General features: G+C 34.6%; 1 protein-coding gene across 1 annotated transcript; it reads left to right on the top strand.

Annotated features, from left to right (window-relative positions):
* The first annotated feature begins 5,652 nt into the window (after positions 1–5,652).
* On the top strand, positions 5,653–13,052 carry LOC140961336 (squamosa promoter-binding-like protein 7). The gene is made up of 10 exons (XM_073419795.1): positions 5,653–6,395; positions 7,810–7,982; positions 8,264–8,487; positions 8,584–8,658; positions 8,736–8,843; positions 9,171–9,288; positions 10,014–10,149; positions 11,101–11,257; positions 11,823–12,296; positions 12,514–13,052. Exons 1-10 carry the CDS (start codon positions 5,851–5,853, stop codon positions 12,808–12,810), a joined length of 2,307 nt encoding a protein of 768 aa, XP_073275896.1. The 5' UTR covers positions 5,653–5,850; the 3' UTR covers positions 12,811–13,052.
* Positions 13,053–24,188: the final 11,136 nt, after the last annotated feature.

Below are 24,188 nucleotides of genomic sequence, written 5' to 3' on the forward strand. Positions count from 1 at the left end.
CGTTTTCCAAGATACAACGACTACAGTTTTAAATTAATAGCACTCTATTTTAAAGCCACACGAACTTGAAATGTTTAGAACACTATGAATATGATAGGTAAACTTTCTAATTTCGAATTCTAAGCATTAAAATTAAAAATTCAATTCCAAGAGTTTAAATCTTGCAAAACTTGAATTTAAGCGCAAATGCTTAAAAAACTCAAAACTAAAAGATCGACTCCCGAATTTAATTTCAAAGTTCGAATTTAAACGTATAAGGTTAGAAAATTCAGACTCAAGATTTTATATCTTGAAAATTTAAACTTTAAGTGCTAATGCTTAAAAAAAATTTGCATATAGAATTAAATATAGAGAGAAAAGAGAAGAAAATAATTGGTGCTTTGAATGCAAATGAGGAGGAGGGGGGGTCCTATTTATAGAAAATGAAAGGACTTGAATCAAGAGATATACCTCTTCTTGAAATAGTACACCATTTCATAAAATGCTACCCCAAATGACTTCACAAAATCACATTTCAGCCATCTCTTCATAAAAATCACATGGTCTTTCAAGTCGCATTCATTGTTACCGTTGGAAACAAAGCCTATAAATAGCCAAGAAGAGCAGCCAAGAATAGATATACAAATATACATAATTGTTCAATCAACCAAGCCGTTATTCTGCTGAAATCTCTTCACAAGCTTTCTATTCATATTCAAAAGATTTCAAAGCTCACACTTAGCATATACATTCATAGCATTCAAGGCTATAATTTGAGCTTACAAGCACAAACACTTACTGTTGTATTATTCGATCTTATAGAAATCAGTTGTGCTAAGTAGTTTCAGTTCAGTCGAGTACTGCAAACTGTATCAAAACTAAGAGTTTCAGTTTGGCATTGTTAAGTCTAAAACTGAAGTGAGTCTATACAATTCTTTGTATTGATCAAAGTCTTTTAGTGAATATCCTATCTTCTAGATATAAGGGGTGACGTAGGAGTGATTGATATCTCCGAACATCCATAAATCTTGTGTCTTTTAATTTCAGTTTTATTCTATCTGTCAGTCAGTTTATTTCCGCACTTTCATTAGTTAACTGATCGACATTGACAAACAAGATTCCCGAGCTCAATTTATCACTAAACTGACTCATTATTCGAAAAGAGTGTAAAATTGTCAAGTGTTTATTCAACCCTCTTTCTAAACACTTATTCACCTCCCAACCGATCCTATCAATATATATAATCTTTTCGATTCAATCTTTTCACTCGATAAAATTTGAGCTCAATTAATTTCTCAACTAATTGGTAATCGAGAAATAATTATGTTAACCACGTAGCTTGTTCGAATTATTTAATCGATTTTAAATGAGTACAAAAATCATTTTTCTAACAATTCTTTCGAATGAAGGTATGACCTTGAAGTTGATTGTGACCTTATTTAGAGAAAAATGAAGCGGCCAAGCGATTCGAACTTCAAAATCAAAACAAATCATCAGCCAAGCAAACACTATAGAGAGTATGCCAACAGTATTGCTATGCACACGTTTTTCAGCAACATAGTTTTCGTGAATAACTATATGACGTATCCTTATTGATATGCATCTAAAGGTATGCACTTGGTAAAACCCGCAGACTGGTGATTTGGTGTATGGCATATCCTTTAATTCTGTGTAAACTTGCAAGGAAAATTCAGAAGATGAGAATGAAGATATCAAAGTTGAAGTCAGTGTTGAACACTATGTTCTTTATAATATTTTGTTCCGCTTTCGGTGTTTTCCAAAAATAACAATATTTTCTCAAGATACAACTTCAACTTTGATAATAACATAAATAAGTTCAATAACCAGAGAAAAATGTTATAAACTTTGTTGTTTTAGAAAAGAAGAAATGGTTCCATTATGATTCACACAATTTTGATTTCTTATTTTGAGAATCAAATCCAAACTAGGAATTATCGACTCTGATTATGGTTTTTGAACCGAAAATGTATGCACGCAGTCACACTTAAATAATATGTTTGGATGTGAAATACCAAAAACAATCCCACATCAATGAAAAAAACCATAAAAACAATGGGGACCATTTCTTATTTGGTAAATTTGAATACTTGAAAAAATAACCTTGTAATCTCTATCTAGCTCACAACATCCTTCAGTTGCTTGGCGGTTAAGGTTGATTTTTTTTTTTTAAAATCTTTCCAAAAACAAATATCAACATTTCATCTATCTATTCAACAAAATGAAAGACAAATGTTTTGTGGCATGTCCGAATTGGTGAAATAATTAAACATTTGATTAATGATCATGATACTTACTAAAAATATATGGTTCAATTCCAGAAAGTGAGACTAGCCCGAATTCAGACTTCGGACCTACTCTAGACCTGAAATCATAAAAGAGACCGTTAGAAGGGGCTAGGAGGGTGTCCCGGCTTAGTCCTTCCTATGCTCAAGTCAAATACTGAGGACAAAAAAGAGAGAGCAGTTAAAGATGTTGCTGAAAGTTAATATATTGAATTAATAATTAGACACTCAAACTTGGTATTTATAGAAGATTACTTGAGATCCATCATGGACCGCCTACCTTGGTTAGGAATGGGTCGGGGGGTCCAAAGTCCGGTTTGAGCCTGATCTGGATGAGTCCATTCATGGGGTATCGAATTAGAAGTTCATTTCTTCATACCAATAATTTCTCGGACGAGCCTATTGTTAGAGTAGATGCCCTGCAAGCCAATTGTTGGCTAGGGATTTTATTGACTCAGTTGTAATAAACAATCATTATTTTAATATAATTCATTATTTCATGGTTTGTTATTTCTTTATCTGTATACCCATGTGAATAACATAGATAAAGACCTTGATTATACTTTAATACAAATGAATCGTAATTCGTTGTTGAAACTCATTTGTAAGCACTGTATAATCTAAATTTGTTCCTAGTCGATTCAGCCGCCTAAAGCCTGGATAAAGGTTGCTTGAGCTCGAGACTAGCATCTGTGATGTTGTGTACTGCGTTTCTTGGTAAGGGCATAGAGATGTCCAAACATGCAGATGGGGAGTCATATGATGATTATACCGAACAACCCTCTCTCGGACTTTCAAAGTGGTTATCATTCATCGAGAGGATAAGTCCGTGGTTATGATTGTACACCATTAGTCCTTATGACCCGGGACAACACTGAGTCTCTATATGGTAGGGCTGTGCTTTGACTCTTTTATTGGCTCCAGGAGAGTCATCAGGTGGCGAGGTTGGGTACAGTTGCGAAACATATAGGAGCCAGTGTATTGTAGTCGAGGATTCACCGCTCACCTGCGGGTGTGGATATCCTATGTGATCTGATGAAATTATAGTGCATGGAATCTCTGGCCAGAGTATGAGATGTACGTTAGAGAAGGAGTTCTCGAACGGTACATGCGATGTAACTATTTATATTTATCACATAGTTATCGAATTGCCATGCAACCCTCGATGAACCAATGGTTGCAGATTCGATCGAGATATATGAGATGAAGGGACCGTACTGTACGTTAATCATAATCGACTAGTTCTTGCAGGCACTATCAGTGATACCTAGGAGATCATGAGGCGATGCTACTAGACGCTCTTACCATGATCTGATGAGTGCAATCAGAAATGAGTTCTGACATTCTTGATCAAGGTGTTGATGAAAAGAATGGGGATAACTAGGGTAAGCTCGAATAAAGGATTATGTCCTGAATCACAAATAGTTGTGAACCCATGGCTAGCTGTATCCCTGAACCATTGAGGGTCACACAAGAACTGGATCGTTTGTTCCCGTTGAGAGAATAAATTCAAGAAGTTGAATTTATATTACATAGTAAATTCAAGGAGTTGAGTTTGATAATTAAATTTTGAGAGAATAAATTCAAGGAATTGAATTTATAAAATTTGAGAATTTAATTTATTAAACTCAAATGTTGGGTTTATTAGATATTAAATTTTGGAGGTGATATAAATTCAAGGAGTTGAATTTATAATTTAAATCATAAATTCAAATGTTGAATTTGTAATGAATTTAATTAATTAAGCTCAAAAGTTGAGTCGATTAAATATTAAATTAAAATTGGTGGGAAGTATGTTTAATGGGCTTGTAGGAGTATAAGTCCAATATACTTAATAATTAAAGTTTAATGGACTTTGATTAAATTAATTAAACTAGTTGGGCTAGTCCAATTAATTAATCAAGCCCATTAATGTTAATTATATGTATTAGGTCATGGGTTAATTATAAATAAGTGTTGAGAAGTCAAAACCCTAGCCTCCACCCACCATAATTTCGAGAATCCCTCTTCCAAAAGAAAAAAAAATTCGGCCACCTCTCTTGAGAAAGAAGTTTGGGTCGTCTTTCAAACTTTGATCTAAAATCTCTTTCATTTTCTTTAGTGCAATTTGGAAGAGGATCAAGCGATCTAGTCGTGGACTTGATTGGAGGATCAAACAAAGAGTTCATTGAAGAAAGTTCGCAGGGATTCATCAAGAGCTAATCTGTTTATACCGGATTAGTTGGAGCCAAGTGATTTAACTCAAAAAGATATAACGATTCTAACGCCCTATGAATGTTTATGATAAAAGCATACGAGCGCCCAAAGCAAAACATATTTTGATTGTCAAAAAAAATAAAAATTTTAAAACTTCTGCTGCATTTGGGCGCGTAGAAAACCGGGATCCAACACCTATCACATAAAGTTTTCCTAATGCAATTCATCTGACTTATATGATTTACCAATGATATTCCGATAATTTACCCAATGTTGGGTTTATCTTAAAATGTAGGTGTTCATGTGAAATCAATAATAAACTATTTTTATCTAAAAATAAATAAAATAAGTTGATAACTAATTTAATTTACTCAGATAACGTATGTGCTCGAGAGACTTTAGTTTCTAACAATAAAATATTGTTTTCACTTAAAAAGTTCCATTGCAATGATAATTCGTTAGACCAACCACTCTATTGCTTGTAACTCACTCTTGTCCCCACTTATTTGGTACAAATTCCAACCAATGTTTGACAATATAACTGGAATATTATTAAATTTTGAACTATATTTATGTAATTTATTATTTCTTGGAATTAAGGGGCAAATGTGCTAATCATAGAAGTTTTAATTATTCATTTTTTATTAAGTTAAATTTAGTGTATTTTTTTTTCAACGTTAGAATATACAAAACAATCACTTGTTATTTAAATGTTACACAAAATGGAACATCAGTTTAATTACAAAATCCAGGGTAATTAAACCAAAATATCCAATTTTCTTTATTCGAAAAAATGTTAGGCAAAAACTTGTGTGAGATGGTCTCACGGGTCGTATTTTGTGAGACAGATCTCTTATTTGAGTTATCCATGAAAAAATATTACTTTTTATCTAAGAGTATTGTTTTTTATTGTGAATATCGTTAGGGTTGACCCATCTCACAGATAAAGATTCGTGAGATCGTCTCACAAAAGACCTATTCAAAATATGTTTATTTATTTACAATTTTACATTAGTTAAATAAATTGGCGTGTTTTAAATTTTAATTTAATTAATAGTATTTGGTTTTAATATTTATTAGAAATATGCAAATCGATTTTAATAAAGTCTAATAATAAATTTAAAAATTACATTACATTTTGTTTAAGCTTTTAATGATGATTCATTGTGGTACCGCCACTTTTTAGTTGGCGGAATCTTGGTCTCACGTCGTCGGGTCACCACCTAACGCCGCCTCCACCAACGCTGTCCCACCACCAACGCGAAACCCTCGTTATTTCGGACAAGAACAGATAAATTTCCACCCCTAATTCCCTACCCAACTCCCCCCTCCCTGATTGCCCAGATTCGGCGAGGGAAAATTCTTTACGAGAATGCAGCAAAACCCATCTCCCCTGCCGGACATGCCAGAGCTTCCCGAAACTCCCACCATCGCCCCTCATACTATCCCAGTCGATCCCACCTCGTCTTCGCTCTTTGACTGGTCTGATTTCCTTGATTTCAACCTCGATGAGAACTTCAGCGTTTCATTCCCTGATTCCCTGGAACCCGAGCAACCCGGATTTGATCATAACCAACAACAGGAGAACCCGGGTCGGATCAGGAAGAGGGATCCCAGGTTGGTGTGCTCCAACTTCCTGGCGGGACGGGTCCCATGTGAGTGCCCTGAGTTGGATGAGCAATTGGAGCAGCAGCAGCAGGAGGAGGAGTTTGGTAGTGCCCTTCCCGGGAAGAAACGGGCAAGAACGGCGAGGCTCGCCGGTGGAAGCCAGGTACGATGCCAGGTTCCTGGCTGTGAGGTGGATATTAGCGAGCTAAAAGGGTATCATAAGCGACATCGGGTGTGTTTGCGTTGTGCAAATGCAAGTACCGTGGTTCTTGATGGGGAGAACAAGAGATATTGTCAACAATGTGGAAAGTAAATTCTTTGATCAATATTTATATGTTTTGATTAGTTTCTGGGTTGATTAATGCATAATAAAAGGAATGCTACAAACCATTATGAAAGTAGGTATAATTAATGATGGCCGGATCTAGGGCTCAGGGGGCGTGTGTGTTGTCAAATTTATGTTTTTTCGGGGTTTCCAGTAGCGGTTACAGATCTGTGCAAATGAACTACTGCATCTAACTGTATTTTGCTTAATTCGATTTTTTTTGCCTTGCATGGTATTTTCTACGTTGACTTGATAATGAAAAATATTCATGACCATGAGGATATTGCATGCCAACAATGTTTAAGTGAGCTCCTTCACTTCTGTTAAGGAAAGTTCTGTAGATGCAAGCCACTACAGGTTGTGTTTTTTGTAGATTAACAATCAGAAGTTTTTTTTTCATGTATATGGTGCTGATTATAGTTGGTAGTGATGGAAGACCAATGAGTGAGTTATTTATACCAAGCTTTTTTCTTATAGCTAGATCCTATCTCCTGTTCCCTACCAATCGGGAAAAAACTTCCAATTCCGTGTCTCGATTAAGAGGGTTCATGGAAATAACATGTTCGAAATCATGATCACTTCCTGTTTTAAATCCTGCTGCAGCTGCATGAGCCCTTCACTAGTGCCATAAATGTTCTCTAATGAAGAAGAATTCGGTTACAAAATGGCAATTATTGAAGGATCTAGACTATAATATTGCAATCCATTAGGTTTATAGAGTAAGGTTCTTACCTTGACCTGATTCCCTCGTGTTTTATTGTGAAATGTAAATAATAAGGGCAGCTTAAAAAGTCGGAGATTGACTTTCAATTGTTGTTGATACATTCTTGCCTACTTCCTGGTTGGCTGTGACTAGATTGTCAGTGTGGATACAGTAGTCCAAGCACTTATCCCCAGTGATGGATTCATATCTTTTTCTCACATTGCTGTCCCTATCAATACATCATTTTCTTTCGTATTAAAACTTTTAAAAGGTGAATACTAACTGTGCCAATCGACTATAGGTGTAGACTATAGTTTTCTCGAGGCGGATTCTAATGTGCAGTGTCTAGTCATGGCAAAAATAAGTTTCATTTAAGCTTTATTGTTGATGTTTTCTAGCCTTTACTCAAGTTCTGTTCTGGGAAAATATGTATAATATGCGTAGGAACTTTTAGTCGGTGGCTTTTATTTTTGAGTTAAAAATGTTAATGGTCCTGTGACAGATTGTTGTTTCTTGGCTTTCTACAACACAAATTGTCCACGTTTCATTTGGTCATTGGGAAACTACTACTCCATTCCCACACCATTATCGTATTTCAGAATTTGTTTATTCCTATTAGATTAACTGCTGAAACTGTTGTTCACTTATTTTCTATTGAATATCTTGTTAATATATCTAAATATCTATTTTTTCAGGTTTCATGTTTTGTTAGATTTTGACGAGGGTAAACGCAGTTGCCGAAGGAAATTAGAACGGCACAATAACAGGCGTCGAAGAAAACCTAATGATTCTAAAAGAAGCGGGGGCAAGGAACCTCAGCCTGTTTGTCTGGTTGACGATTCCAGTGGTGATGATGACTCTGGAAAAGGTATATCAACCTCACATGGAATGGTGGTTGGCAATTATCTTAATTGAAAGACTTTCAACTGCCTCCCGCCCTTATTTATTATTATCTCTACATGCATTGGTGGGACGGATGGTCTCTTTTTTGGTACTTGTATTTATGGGAGCATATCAAATCGCCTCTTTTTTTCCAGTTATATATTTGGAGAAATGTTGTTCTGTGTGGTGATATTGCTTTTCTACCACTGTTCATATTTACAATTAGCATTGCTGTTGGCGGTCTAATTGATATTTGATTGGCGGCAGATAATGTATGTGTGAGCAGTCAGACAGAAGAGAGACCGACAATGGTGGAGTTAGATGGACGTGTCTCACCTCGAGGCTCAGCTCTCATTTCCCAACATCTTCAGAATGATAGTGTTGTATCATTTGGTGCTTCAGGTGAAGCAAATCTAGAGGAGGAGAAACAGAATTCAAAATATAAACACTCCCCAGCATACCATGAAAACAGGAGCATGTTTTGCTCTGTGGTATGTCCAATGCCTTGGAGCCTTATTATGTCTTCTATTTTTTTTCATTTTTTAACTTAGCTTGGATTAATCTGCAATGATTAAACTCTCTGGCAGTGCCCTTCTGGCCGAATCTCCTTCAAGCTCTACGACTGGAATCCAGCTGAGTTTCCTCGACGGCTTCGAAATCAGGTACCTTAAAGCTATATTTTGTGTTAATTAGACAAGCAGACAAACATTTTTCTTTAACATGCTTGATTCTTCTATAGATATTTCAATGGTTGGCTAGCATGCCTGTTGAATTGGAGGGATATATCCGTCCAGGTTGTACAATTTTGACGGCTTTTATCGCAATGCCAAAGCCAATGTGGCTTAAGGTAGTCAGAAACTTATTCTTTTTGCTATGGATAACTTAATAATTTTGATGCCTATTTTTCACTATCCAGTTTCTGTTGACGTCACGAGTTACTTCATAAACTAAATGATAATTTTTTGTAAGATTGTCTGTTCCACTTTGCAAATGGTTAGTTTAGCCATGTGTCACGAGTTACTTCATAAACTAAATGATCATTTTTTGTAAGATTGTTTGTTCCACTTTGCAAATGGTTAGCTTAGCCATGTGTGGTTTTAACTTTTTTGTGAAGTTAAGGAATGGCTAGCATCCTTTATATATCCTAATTGTTTAATGTCTTTGCAATGATCAGTTATTGGAAGAACCATCTCTGTTTATAAAAGGCCTTGTTGCACCACCAGGAAATATGTTGTTTGGAAGAGGTACTATGCTTGTGTATCTAAATGACAAGATTTTCCGTGTCACAAAAGGTTAGTTTGCATTGTAACATATTAATTTTATCATGTCGTTTTTGCTCATAAACTTGGTGTTATCTACCTTTATGATTAATCTTGTTTATTTATTTTACGAACAAAGTTGTTAATAGAAATTTTTTTACGAGTATTTGCTTGCTTATTTATGTTGAACATTGCAAAATGTTCCAACTATGGCGGACTATTTGTTTGATCGATAACAGCTGATTATATTTATTGTATTCCCTTTCCTCCTACTTGTCTCAGCTCTTTGGTTGACATGTCGATCACAATTACAATAAGTCAATCTTCGTGTCCTTGGAGTTTTACGCAATGACAAACAATCAACCGTTGAACAAATCCTACTCAAAGCTTTTATCACCGCTGCCATATAGATTTTTCAACCCAGGATCATGTCGTAAAGAGTTTATGAGGTTGAATAAGAAATGGTGAAATAATACTGTCACCTTTTGTGTAGGTACACCAGGCACATATAATTAGGTTTGAATGATATCCCGATAAATAATCTATAAATTGTTTGACTTTTCTGATAACAATGGTATAATAATTTATCATATTTTGTTACTCAGTCCAGCGAGCAGGAATAAATGCAACACCTTTTGTGGAACGAAATAAATTTATGGAAGATAATATCTTTATTGCTATTATTTTGCAACATTTTGCTGAAGATTTTCCAATTCATTTAATGCATTCCTAACATATTATTGGATCCTATGGAACAGATGCAGCCTCTATAATGAAGGTTGCGGTGAAAGATCGAGCTCCAAAGCTTCATTATGTCTATCCAAATTGCTTCGAGGCTGGCAGGCCTATGGAGTTTGTAGCTTGTGGAAGTAATCTACTCCAACCAAGATTTCGGTGTGTTTGTTATATCTGATTCTATTAATTTCTTTATATTCGACCGTTATCTCCATCTTTAATTTGTGGAAAGGCATGAAGTATGCTCTTTTATTCATCAACTTTGATTCTTTGCATGATGTTATTCGTATGAAAATGTAATGGCTAGATATGCAACAATGCATTAGATTTTATGAAGCAAATTTGATGGGTGAAGAGGAAAGAAAGCAAGCTTTGTTGGGATTGGGTGGATCCATGTTAAGAGTTATACGTAGGTGAGGTTCCATGTGCAATTAAGATGGATGATATGCTTTACTAGTATGTGAGATTGAGATTGATTTGTGAATAGATTGTTGACACGTCATTAGGATGGATCAACTACATTGATTGGGCAATGTTAGGAGTGGTTTCTTATGTTCGTTCTGATGGAACTGTGAGATTAATATAGACATGTAATCGTTGAAGATAATAATGAGGTTTTACAAATCTTGTCTGAAGTTATGATAATTGACCATTTTGTGGAGTTGCAATATGAGTTATAAAAATGCTCTCTGGAATGCTTGCTTCAAATTATATTTTGAACAAGATTTACGGGGAAGACATGCTTGGTGCAGTTGCATTTTTTAAAAGTGTTTTAACTATGATTGAGTGCTTTTTTATCGGTAAATTAAAATCACTAATAAAAAATATTTATTACAGACAAAATATTCAAGTGTCAAGCACTCAAGTGTGAAAACTTGAGGATACAAACTATAAAGGCAGTGAAAAGTAAAAACTTTTATCTCGTGCAATAAATAATCAACAGATAAGTCAACATTATCAAATAGTTTTGAATTCTGTGCATTCCAGATGCAATAAACTGTGGCCGAGAGCGCTAACAGCCGAGCCTTGGCTAGACAAGATGTTCATATATTAGAGTGGATGAACAATTTCACAATTATTAATTTTATTTACTTGGTATCTGTTGACCAGGTTTCTTTTGTCGTTTGCTGGGAAATATCTGGCATATGACATTTGTGTATCATCTGCCTGCTGTAAGAAAGGTGAGAATGACAGTTTCGACCATCAATTGGTGAAGATATACGTGCCTCAGACTGATGTGGATCTTTTTGGCCCAGCTTTTCTTGAGGTGAGATATGCATTTGATTCTATTATACAACTATTCTTAATGCTTAAATTTCTGACAATGGACACTTTTTATCGTGCTAGAGCTTCGGGCATGCACAATCTGGATCTTTGGTCATCACTTCAAAAGTTTATTGAAGCATGCTCTTTTGATGACTCCCAGTTGAACTATTAATAAATCATGTGGAAATATGAAATTTTTTCTCATTGAGTATCCAGAGAAACTTGGGAATTCATTTATTTTAAACTTGTGGAGTTGGGACTTGGCTAGATCTATTGTTTCTATATTACGATGTCTATCCCCATTCGATTTGGAATGGCTAGTTCTATTGTATGCTGACTGCCAAAAATTATTTTTCTTGTATCTATTTTATTGTTTTTCTTAATGCAAGCTAAGCTCTAGTTGACATTAAAGGGACGTTGCATTAAGAAGACGGTTGGGAAATGGATTTATAATCATATGATAGAGATCCTTGTATATGGATTTTGACTGTGAAATTGACTGGAGCTGCTAGAACAAGCGAGGACTTGTGCCATTATGATAATGGTTCTTTGATTTCCTTGTGCAGGTCGAAAATGAGTCTGGCTTGTCCAACTTCATTCCTATTCTCGTGGGGAACAAAGAAACATGCACAGAAATGGAGATCCTGCAACTAAATTGCAACGCACTTATCACCTCCGAAGAACAAAAATTATCTCCTTCAAGATCTCCATGTGAAGTTTTTACTTCAAGACAAGCACGGTTCTCCGAATTTGTTTTAGAAGTAGCTTGGTTGCTCAAGAAACCTGCGTCGGAGCAAAAGTTGACTTCTCATCACATACAAAGATTTGACTATTTACTGAACTTTTTGATAGAAAATGATTCATCCGTTGTATTAGGGAGAGTATTTTCATACATTAAAGATGTGGTTGATGACAATTTGATCGACGGAGATGCTGATTCTGATATGAAGCTATTACGAAAAAGTATGGATATTTCAAGAAATATACTCGATCAGACCTTTCAAAATAATAGACATGCTGTTGTCCCAACTACCAATCAGGTAAGGGTGTCGGATTTCTTGGCATATCTTAAAACCAACGTGATTGCTCTTTCTTTGGCGAGTTCAACTTTTCAGACGTTTTAAAATAAAATATGTAAGGTGGACTTCACTTGAAAGCTTTGGTTACTCTCATGATGTTTTTGAAGGCATTTTTTTTCTTATTTGGAACGATTATCCAACTTATGTATCTTGTTTCTTGCTGCCGTATGTGTTTCAGGCCTTGGAGAAAACATTGAAGAATGTTCCCTGGGTGCAAGAGTTCTCGCCAGCTCAAGACGAAAGTGCCAAAGCTCCTCTTTTGAACCATCAGGTAGTCATGAACCTTAATCTTCACGAAAGGCCTAGAAACTCTGGTCGCATGTTGTTTACAGGGACACTTTGGGCTTCTCGACCTTTTATCATGGCAGTGGCGGCATTTGGTGTTTGTTTGGGGGTATGTGTAGTCATTCTCCACCCTCAGAGAGTCGGTGAAATCGCAACGAGTATTCGGAGGTGTTTGTTTGACCACAAATAGCGTCAGCCAGACTGATTGGCAAGTCTTTACCTCTATCTGTGCATATTAAAATGTACATCACATCACGAATTGGATAAACAGCTTGGTGTACCAGCATACAAAATCGAATGTCTGCTGGTCTGGGGAGCGCAGGCCACTCTGGTAAAGTTGCTAGCACTTTTTATTTTTCTTAATCTCAAGAAATCAACAAGATAGATAAATGTAATCCAAGTTTGGTGATTGAATGAAGCCTATGTATTTCACTTGGTGTGCATTTTTTGACTAGTTATTTTTGTTCAGGTTTTAGCTTCGAAGATTATAAAAAGCGTGAAAAGAGGCAAAATTTCGGGCAAATAATAGATAAAATAAACGTGTTTAGTTTATAAATAAAATTTCAATTATTGGGAGCGAAAATAATATGTATAATCATAGTTCGAAAACACGACACCAAATTTTTTGGATGCAATAAGAAAATTTAGTGGGTGAAATTCAGCTATACTTAAATTTTAAAAAATTATGAAATTATTAATTTAGTAAATTTATGGTATTGTAATGTTTGTATAATGTTTTATGTTAATTAAGATAGATTTCATGTTTATCCAATAATAGAGATATTTGAAATTCATTCTACTTTGTGTAAATAAGTAAGATATGAATTTAGGATTCTATCTATTGTCTCCAAAAGTTCTCCAAAAGTCGCGCACTTCAACTTATACTTTCAAAACATAATGTAGGCATTATCAAGTCTTTACCTTCACGAAACCTCCTCAGAAAATTAAACAAATATCACATGCATCTCATCACTATCAGATATAAGGTTTAGGAAATTTACAGCACGAACCTAGAAACGTTTTCAGTACATATTCATCGATCTTATCTAAACAAACGCATATATCTTTTTCATAAAATGTGAGATATTTAACATCAAATATCAAAGAATTAGTTACAAAAAATAGAATGTATTTCAAATAAAATCTTATCTCAATATTCTAAGATAAAGTTAACAAAATATCCAAAAAAAACAAATAAGACAATTATCCAACTTTTAAAACAAGAAAATAATAAACGTCTAATTAACAACATGTATTTCGATTATTTTATTGTTAAAAATGAGACAATAGATAGAATCCTAAATTTATATCTTACTTATTTACATAAAGTAGAATGAATTTCAAATGTCTCTATTATTGGATGAACTTCAAATATATCTTAATTAACATAAAACACTATACAAACATTACCATGCCTGTTTTATATAGTACCTTCGAAATTCAGTTGTATAGATATTATGCAAAAATAAAATTATCAAAAAAATATTTCGATAATTTGTTATAAATTTACAATTTCTACATAGGCTATTAAATCTATTTATTTAGTTTGGACTAAGTTTTCGGCTCGTTGTACATTTTCGTAGATTACTCAATTTGTCAAATTATATGTTATTCGGGTATCATGGTTCTGTGTATTCAAAAATAAAAAAGTGAAAGATTACATTGATTTAATTTGTGTAGTTTATATAATTCATTTTGGTCATTTATTGTTTTAACAAATTCATTTAATTTCTCAAAACAATAAATAATACAAGATAATAATAATATTAAGTTTTAATCCACAATAACGAATCACATAAAAAAATAATTATTCTTGGCCGCTGACATGTTATGATATAACGAAGCTACAACTAAAATTGTAGAACCCGTTAAATCAGACTACGTATAAACCATGCATAATTACTATTATTTAAATTAAAAATGATTTTTATGCATGAGGATTTAAATCCATTCTTTTAAAATTGGTTGAGTTATTATTATTTATTTTACGCAGTATTTTAGTTTTTATCTTTTCAGTNGAAATTAATTAATTAGAGATAAGTAGTAAATAAATTCTTTTATGTCTNTTGGTCCGTCTCCGCTGCGCCCTGTCGTCGTATTAATTTGTTTTCTTTTCAAACAAATTTCCAGGCATGTTTATATTATCTTTTGCTCTTCAATCAAGTCATATTATTATTTTAAAACATCATATGTGCATGAATCACGAAGCAAAACCGATTTTTGGACAGCAACATTTTCGAAAATATTGTGCAGATTTTCGGCTCATTCATTGTGCCTTCACGGTTTTGTTGTTTTGATGATTTCAGGGTTGGGCTCGATTCCAGACATTCAAGGCTGCATCTAGGATTGTTATAGGGTGTGTTAGGAAGAGATTGGTCCATTGGTTCGAGTTCGATCGCCACAGAAACACGCATTTGATAGCAACCTTTCATAGCTGCCATTTCTTGTCTCAATTTCTGATTCTTGCTTGTCTAAGGCGAGGGTTCGGATCTTGGTTGGCCTAGGGCCTGTAACCATGATTAGAACTCTTCCCTAGTATGTCTAAGACGTGACCCAGTCGGCTTTTCAAGGCTTGGTCCATGGTTCAATCGGTTTTAAAATTAAAACAATGCAAGTGTCCCACGGTTTCGATTTCTGATTTTTCTGTGTGTGAGTTGGTTCGGTTTTGAGGTTTGGTGTGGATCTTGGTTGGGTTTTTAGCCCTTAGACATGGTTCAAACAATACCTCATGATATCTAGATCAAGCCATGGTCGATCATATGGCCATTGGAGTGACTAAGACAGCAAGAGAAGCGCTACACCCCCACGCATGCACAGCTTGGCTCTCGGGTGGGAGTGTGGCGTTGTTTCGGGTGTGGCTTGGATTTTGGATGGCCTAGGGCCCTTAGCCATGGTTCAAATCATACCTTAGGATGTTGGTAAGAGGCTCTGGTCGGTGATTCAAGCCCCAATGGCCAATAGCCTCGCAAACGAAGCGATGCAAGCACATGCGCTGTTGCTGTAATTGGACAGCAACTTGGGGTTCGGTTCAGAGGTGTCGTTTGAGTTATCGGTTGGCTTTTAGCCTATGGCATTGGACTGGACAGTACCTTACTGAGTTAGAAAGGTAATGTTTTTGGCCGCTTGTGATTTGGTTAAGTTTAGAGGTCGTACGAGAATTTACGGTGCAATGTGCCAAAGTGACCCTCGAAAGAGTGTTTCATGATTTTGGCCACCATTCACATTTTTTTCGTGTACTACAGCCTAGGGTCATGTCTTACAGTATTTTAAGTGTAATTTAATCATGGCTAAACGATGGTTCAATGTTGGTTCAGGTTGGTATGAAACCATGGTTGAATACCAAGTTTGTTGGGCGTAATTGTCTCGTTTTTGGTTCAGTTATGAAGAGTTGGTCAAGTTAAGTTTATTTGCATGATCCTCATGTTAGAATTAGGTCGCAGCGAGCCTGGTAACGATCCAACCCATTCGGTAAAATAAAACAGGATTTTAATTATATTACGTGCATAAAAATAAAAAAATGTTTATTTTGAGATATATGCTATATGTCTTGTGGCCACCTCATGCTCATGGGATTCAGCTTATGGGATTATTACTTCACCCGGTGACTTACGACCGGTTCGTGATCATTTATGGGTACGGATATCCAGTCCAAGGGCTGTGATGATCTCTACCGCCCAGTATACTGTGGTTTAGTCTGATCAGACGATTCATGTTATGTTATGTTATGGGCCACTTGCGTAGAACATATTCTCAACAGAAAATTATGATATGCTATTTTAGGACAGGGCTCTATCGAGCAAACATTTTACGTATGATTTTCAGTTATGCACGTATTTATAATTACTCATGACACGATTTTTATGTTACGCTTTACGATATGATATTTTTACGTTGCATGCGATTTTTTGATATATTTACTTGTTATCCATAATATATACGTGCTGAGTCTTTAGACTCACTAGACTTGATTGTTGTAGGTACTGATGAGGTCGAGACCGGGGGCGGGGACTAGTGAGCTAGCTTGGGTCGGCAATAGTAAGAACCCGAGGAACTCATGCCTCAGTTTATTTATCATTATTATGCAAACTCATTTTTATCACGATGAATTATTTTAAGTTGTTGTTTTGAAACAAATATTTATTTCCGCTGCTATTGTAACATTAAACTTTTTATCAGTTTATTTTATGAATGAAGCATGTTATTTATTTTTAATAAGAAAAATTTTAAATAATTCCGCAAATTTACAAATACGAAATACAGGCCTCTACAAAAATCATATATATAGTTACCCAAATATTGATAATATATTGGTAAAAATTTATTAGCGTAAATAATTATTCTTTGTTAAATATTTACGATTATATCGACTGTTTGACCATGAATTTGTGATGTTATCTCTAACACAATTTGTTAGATATGATTAAGAAACATAATATATAAAGAATTAGAATTACTAAAATTTGATTAAGCAAAGGTACTCATAATAGTATCATTGTATTTAAAAATACAAAAAAAAAATGTCGATGAAAAAACTAAACTATATATAATATCATTTTACATTAATTAATATCGAAACTTGCGTGATAAGTAAAATATTATTATATTATATGTAAATTTACGGCTTTGAACATGTATAGGTTTTTAGAAGACTTAAACTTGATTTAATAAAAGTTTGCAAATAAATAGAGTTAAAAGTGTTCATTCTACCTTTTATTAAAGTATTTAAAGTGTTTTTTTTTAAAATAAAAATAAATCATAGATATTATGCTATTTTTGTTATTTTTTTCTTCACTTTTTTTACCAGCTCAACTTGTCAAATTCAAAGTCAAGTGAAATATAGCTATTCATTAGATTCAGTTGAACATTTTTGCACTTCGAAAAATTATTTTCAAGTGTCTAGCTACATCTAGCGTGTCGAGAAAAAGGGCTTTGGTAGCTAACGACTATTAAGGTCAGCTCGAAGACAACTCAAGTTTTCGAAAAAAAATAAAGTGTTTGAAGGGAAATATAATTTTCATATCAAATTTATTTTCCAAGACTAATTTTTCCTTGTTGATTTGATTTTTAATATTTAAATATGGTTTTGCCTTTCTAGATATTGTGATAATTAATGAGATATTTATGTTAAGATTTTTGTGACATGATATATTTGTTTAAAAAGAGTTTGTTTCTAATAAAATCTTACTTTCCATATTGTGTGGGTTTCCTTGTTGATAAGCCCTAGGTCTATAAATAAGAGGATTCATATCATGCAATGGTGTGGACTATTTACGCAGAAGCACATACATACTATTGCACCTTTGTACACCATAAGCTTTAGAGAAAATAATATACAAGGTTGCTGCTGATCGAACAAGTGCTGATGCTACGTGTTGCCTTGATTGTTGGAGACATCTACAGACAACATCAGTGACGAAGTTGGCTGAAGATCATTTTTGTTGCTCCAGTTTTTGGCATCACGCTTTGGCTTTTTTGAATAAGTTTTATTCTGGTTATTTGTTTTTTAGAAAACATTTATTTTCTGAACGTGTTGAGAAAATTGATTTTAGTAATAATCACTATTGATATTGTTTTCGTGTAAACTCATTGATTTTATAGTGATTAATTTTTGCCCAGAGGCACCGCACCGCACAAGTATAAAAGTATTTATACTTGTGCAAATTTAATCTTGTCCATCGTATTTGTTTAAAGTCAATTTGTGTTACAAACTTTAATATTCTGCTGCATGATGTATGAAATGTTGTAATATTCAACACAACACTTAATTCTGATAAAACACAAATTTACAATCTTATACTACTACTGTCATATGAACTCACATCTGTCAAGCAATATTCCTTACAAGTGGTATCAGAGTCTACTCTTGATATATTAAGTGCTGATTTTAGTTTTTGTTTGGTTTCACAGAAATATTTAAATGGACACATCACTTACAAACGCAGCACTTTGACCACCAGTCCTTCGGAACCAACTACAGCCTATGGAAGGTCAAAAGCATATATTACATAAAATCCATAGATGAACGGGCATGACAACGTGTTATCAGTGGGTGGACTTCACCGATGAAGATATATCAAGAAGGTGATAGCTTGCCAAAGCCGGAAACTGATTGGACTGCAGATGAAGTGCAGAGTTCGAATTACAACTCAAAGGCCTTAAATGCATTATTCACTTTAGTCGACATGAACATGTTCAGTTTGATTACAAAATGTATTTCTGCTAAGGATGGATGTGATACTCTCCAAAGACATTGTGAAGGTTCTGAGAGTGTACGACGAACTAGATTGAGAATGCTTACTTCCAAGTTCGAGAATACGAGGATGGAAGAATCCGAGAATATACTGGACTATGATCGTCGCCTACGGGAAATTGCTAATGAGGCGTTCAGTCTTGGGGACCCCATCTCTAATGAACGATTAGTTAGCAAGGTTCTCCGTCTTTGCCCAAAAGAATCAACGTAAAAATTTGTGCAATAGATGAGGCTAAAGACACGACTCAGATGACTTTGGAAGATTTGATCAGTTCACTTCGCACCTTCAAAATGAACATGGACATGCAGAAGAAGGATAAGGGGAAGATAATTGCATTCCAAGTCTCGAATGACTCTTATAACGATCTTCTTCAAATATCCCAAGAGGTTAATGAATCAGATCTTTGTGAGGAGTCCATCGCCTATATCACAAAGAAATTTGAGGATTATTTGAAGAGAATCAGTGATAAGAAGAAGGCTGGACAACCATCGAAGTATCCCAGTCTACCAGCTCCAAAACCTCTTGTCCAACAACAGTTTCGACCAAGGAATGAATGCAAGGGTCAATTTAATTCGAAGAAGTATGACTCGGTACAATGTAGAGAATGCAATGGATTTAGTCACTATGCCAACGAGTGTGCTAACATATTACGAAAGAACAAATGCTATAATGTTTCTCTAAGCGATGAAGAATCTGATGAGGAGGAGAAATCCAATGATGAAGATAATCACACTTTCTTGACTGCACTATTGACAGAAAAACGTTGACTGCAAGTAAACCTTTTAGGTGTTGCCACTCCTGGACGCAACACGTGCGCAAAATCAGTATGTTTAAAATCTACATCTTCTGGAAACTTGAGTGCAGATGATGATTTGGAAGCTGATGATGAAGAAATCACTCTTGAGAGTGTACAGAAGCTTTATGAAGAGTTGTATGCTGATTGGACTAAAAGAAATAAGATTAACACAACACTCATGAAGGAGAACACTGAACTGAAGTCTGTGGTTGCAAAACTTGAAGTTATCCTAAACAAAAAGGACTTGGAACTTGGGAAGACTAAGGATGAGCTTCAAAAAGCGACTGAGACACTAACTAAGTTCAACTCGAGCACATCTAAGCTTGAATCCATATTTTTGATGGGAAGAGATGACATGAAGAGTTTAGGTTTCAAAGACAGTGTGTTTGAAATTGGTGAATCATCTAAACAAACTGTTTTTCTGAAAAGAAAAATTGATTCTTCTAAACAGTCACAAACCACATCTTCGAGCAAAAGTCCTCCACCAAAAGGGCAACCTGCTTCACCTGTTTCTAAGAAAATAAAACGCAGATATGTATGTCATTACTGTTTTAAGCATGGACATATCAGGCCATACAGTTTTAAACTCAGGGATGACTGCACAAATTAAAAGACGAGCCGGATTTTGCCCCGAATGTTTCCCAACACTTCCTGCAACAACTCCAACCGCCGACCTATAGTAAGAAAATTTGGGTACCAAAGGTAAAAAATCACTGTAATGTTATCTATACATCATTAAAAACTAACACTGCAAGTCACTAGTACTTTGATAGTGGAAACTCACGCCATATGACATGATCACGAGAACATCTCGCTGATTATATTGATCAAAAAGGTGGTAGAGTAACCTATGGAGGGGGAGCTAAAGGAAAGAATGTTGGAAAAGGAACATTGAATTTGAAAGACTACCAAAGCTCCACAATGTGCTTCATGTTGAAGGATTAAATTTTTGGTATGATATCGGTATGTAATTTGAAATTTTCGGTATGATATCGGTATGTAATTTGAAATTTTTGGTATATACCGAAATAATATATAAAAATTAAAAAATATCTTTTTTTGGTATAAAACGAGATATATCGATACCGTATTAAAATAAAGAATTTAACCTCTGTTTGGATTCCTCATATTGGAATAGTCCAAATCAAAGTTCAGTGAAGCAACTCAACTCATAGTTGAGAATTTAAACTGTTGAAAAGTCTTATTTTTGTAGCTTAACCTTAGAGCTAGTTAGAGGACCGGATGTTGAGCCTCGACTTGCTGAAAAACTGACAGGCTTCAGAAATCACAGAACCTCAGACATTGTTGCAAAGATAGTGGATGAAGAAGTCGCACATGTTGCGGTTGAAGTTTATTGGTGTTCATGGATGTATTGGATTTCCAAACACATGTTGCAGTTAGTGTTTATTGCCTTAATGGTTTTGTTTTGTATATATATTTCAGAGTCTCTTTGACTGTCTTGAGGGATTTGTTTAGTATTGATAATCATCTGGCTTGGAATTACAAGAGAATGAATTTTTTATATATACTTTTAGTATGACGGTATTTTACCGATACCGTACCGACTTTTCGGTACCGAAAAGTCGGTAAGATAACGATATCATTTTTCTCATATCGATATTTTTGGTACAGTATACGGTATCCAAAATTACGAAAAGTCGGTAAGATAACGATATCATTTTTCTCATATCGATATTTTTGGTACAGTATACGGTATCCAAAATTTTGGTATGGTATACCGTACCGACCACCTTTAATCTAAGCTCGGTCAAAATATTGCTTTGATTTGTTGTATTTCTTTAAGTCCAGCAGCTTGGTTTTGTCATCATAAAAAAAAGGAGAAATTGTTAGGTTGTAATTTCAAGTTTTATTGAAAACTTACAACATCGAGCTGTTTCAGAGTTTAGATGCTATTTTATTGTATTTAGAGGTTTTGAGCTAGATGCCCTGGACTCTAGCTGAATCGCGTCGATTTCAAGATTCTAGTTGGAATGCATGCTAGATTACAACTCTTTCAAATTTAAATAAATAAGGATAATTATTTAAAATAAGAATATATTTATAACAGTTTGGTTCCTATTTTGAACCAAACCATTTTTGGCCATATTCAATGAGTTTTTGTGATGAATTAAAATCAAAGACCAAACACATCTAAAATTATTAGCCGATAAATCCTTTTGGTACATAAGAAATAAGATGGAACAAGATAATTTTGGCGAGAAAGAGTAGGAAATTTGAAAATGCTATATTTTGAAATTTTAACTAACAAATGCACTATTTTCTAACGAATTTTAAATTGAAGTGCAAAAAAAATCTAAATTTTTGTTGCAAAATGTAGAAAATTTTAGACACGTAGAGGATAGATTATACACAATAAAGATATTTAAATATCTTAATTTCAATATAATCTCTGAATTTTCAAAAGAAGCTACTTTCCTAATTATATTGAACATAAAAAATAAAATAATCTAAAACTTATGCTTGGGAAAAATATATTTGAAAAATGATTTTGATAATATTTTTCACCATATTTTATGTTATAAGTTCACGTTACAACTCAAATATTTTAAATTTTATAGTAGTTCAAATCATATTATATATATTAATCTCTTTACTAGATAGACAACACATAAAACTGAAATGAAAATTACAGCTCACAAAAACTCAACATTTTCTGTTAATGGTTATAATATTTGGTTATTGGTTGTCATAACACTTGGATAATCCCCAAAGCAACCTTCTATTCCCCTTCACTAGCGGTGGGCACGAGCCGAGTTTTTTGGGTTTCGGGTAGTTCAGGTCGGGTACCCGATTTTTTCAAGTAGTGTTTTTACTACCCGACTCGACTCTGGTAACTACCCGATAGTGTCGGGTTCGGGTATTCATATTTTTTTAAAAAAATATTTAGGTTTTCTGATTTTGTGACTACAAAAAAATCTATCAAAATAACAATATCTAATTTCCACACCAAATTAAACAAGAAAAATCCATATTTGAATCTATTTAAAATAAATAATAATAATAATTAACGAATACTTTTTTCAGAAAAAGTATGTAAATCGATGCATTCACTAGAATAATTAGAAACATATATATATATTTCTCCAGACCCACTTCATTTAAATACCTATTTAAACTGCATTTAGATGTGCGTGTTTTGTCTATTTGATCAGTGCTATAATTTGGTTATAGTTAGTGGGGGGAAGATGGAGGCATTTGTCATCTATGTTTAATGGACTTGCAATGTTACTTACAATTAAAAAAATAAAATAGTCCGATCAAGTAGTTCGGGTAGACATTTCTACCCGAACCCGACCTTAAGAAATATAACCGAACCCGATGAATGACCCGATTTACCCAAAATATTCACCCGATCGGGTTGGGATTTTGGTTCGGGTTAGGGTCGGGTAACCGGTCCGATTGCCCACCCCTACCCTTCACCCATCATCTCCATTTAAAAATTTAATCCCAATAAAACTACACATTATACAAGCCAAAGAAGCCAACACCAATACATCAAAAAACTTCAAACTAGGTGAAAAAAGTCGATTAATAAATTTGTCAAATGCTATCGACTCTTTGTTAACAACTTCAATGTTAACGGTCACATAGACAACACTAACAGGCGTAGCCAACCTCGTCAAACTCCTTCTCACAAGCACAGTCTTCCTCTACCAGTTTCTCAACCCTGTGTTAACCAACAATGGCTAGTGCCACTCCATCCACAAGTACCGCTCGGGCGCGAGAAAGAGAGAAGTTGGAAGAAGAGTTGGCGCTCGGGCGGTAGAATCTTACCGCTCGGGCCTGAGTTGGTTCCATCAAAGAGTGGAAAACAGAAGAGTCGGAGCTCGGGCAGTAGAATATTACCGCTCGAGCGCGAGTGCTGCACGATGAAAGAAAAAAGACAAAGGAGTCGGTGCTCGGGCGTTAGAATCTTACCAAAAATTTTGAGGATGATTTCTTGCCTTCTGTTGAATGCTTACTAAATTGGGATGCAAAGTTGGTATACGGGGAAAAATAGGCACGAAAAACATACATTTTTCAGCAGTCACAAAGTTTGGGAGAGGAGAAAAAGGCTTGGAGTGAAGAAATTCAAGATTGCCGAGCACCGTTCTTCTCGTTTTCGTCACGTCTAGTATTTCTAGCTTAAAAATTTTTGTTTAAATATTGTTTTACTTTGTTTTATCATGAATTCTAATAGCTAACTTTCATATTTGTTTGGATTTAAAGGGATCCTATCCTGAAATCGTGTTTAATTAATTTATTTCTCGACTTTTGATTGATTCTTGATTGTGCCATTATTTTCATTGCATTATTAAAGCGTAGCTAACTTTAATAATAATATCATATTGATAGTGAGTTCGAGAGAATAGCTCCTGATAGGAACGAGTAGCATAGTCCGTGAATTTACAATTTGCATAGATATATGAAGTTGGATATACGTCGATAGTCATAATCCAGTAGGTTGAAAGCTAGGAGATTTCAGAAAACGACATGCAATTCACCTTTGATAAATAATTA

This window comes from Primulina huaijiensis, chromosome 16, assembly GCF_012295235.1.
Source record: "Primulina huaijiensis isolate GDHJ02 chromosome 16, ASM1229523v2, whole genome shotgun sequence".
Taxonomy (NCBI): Eukaryota; Viridiplantae; Streptophyta; class Magnoliopsida; order Lamiales; family Gesneriaceae; genus Primulina; species Primulina huaijiensis.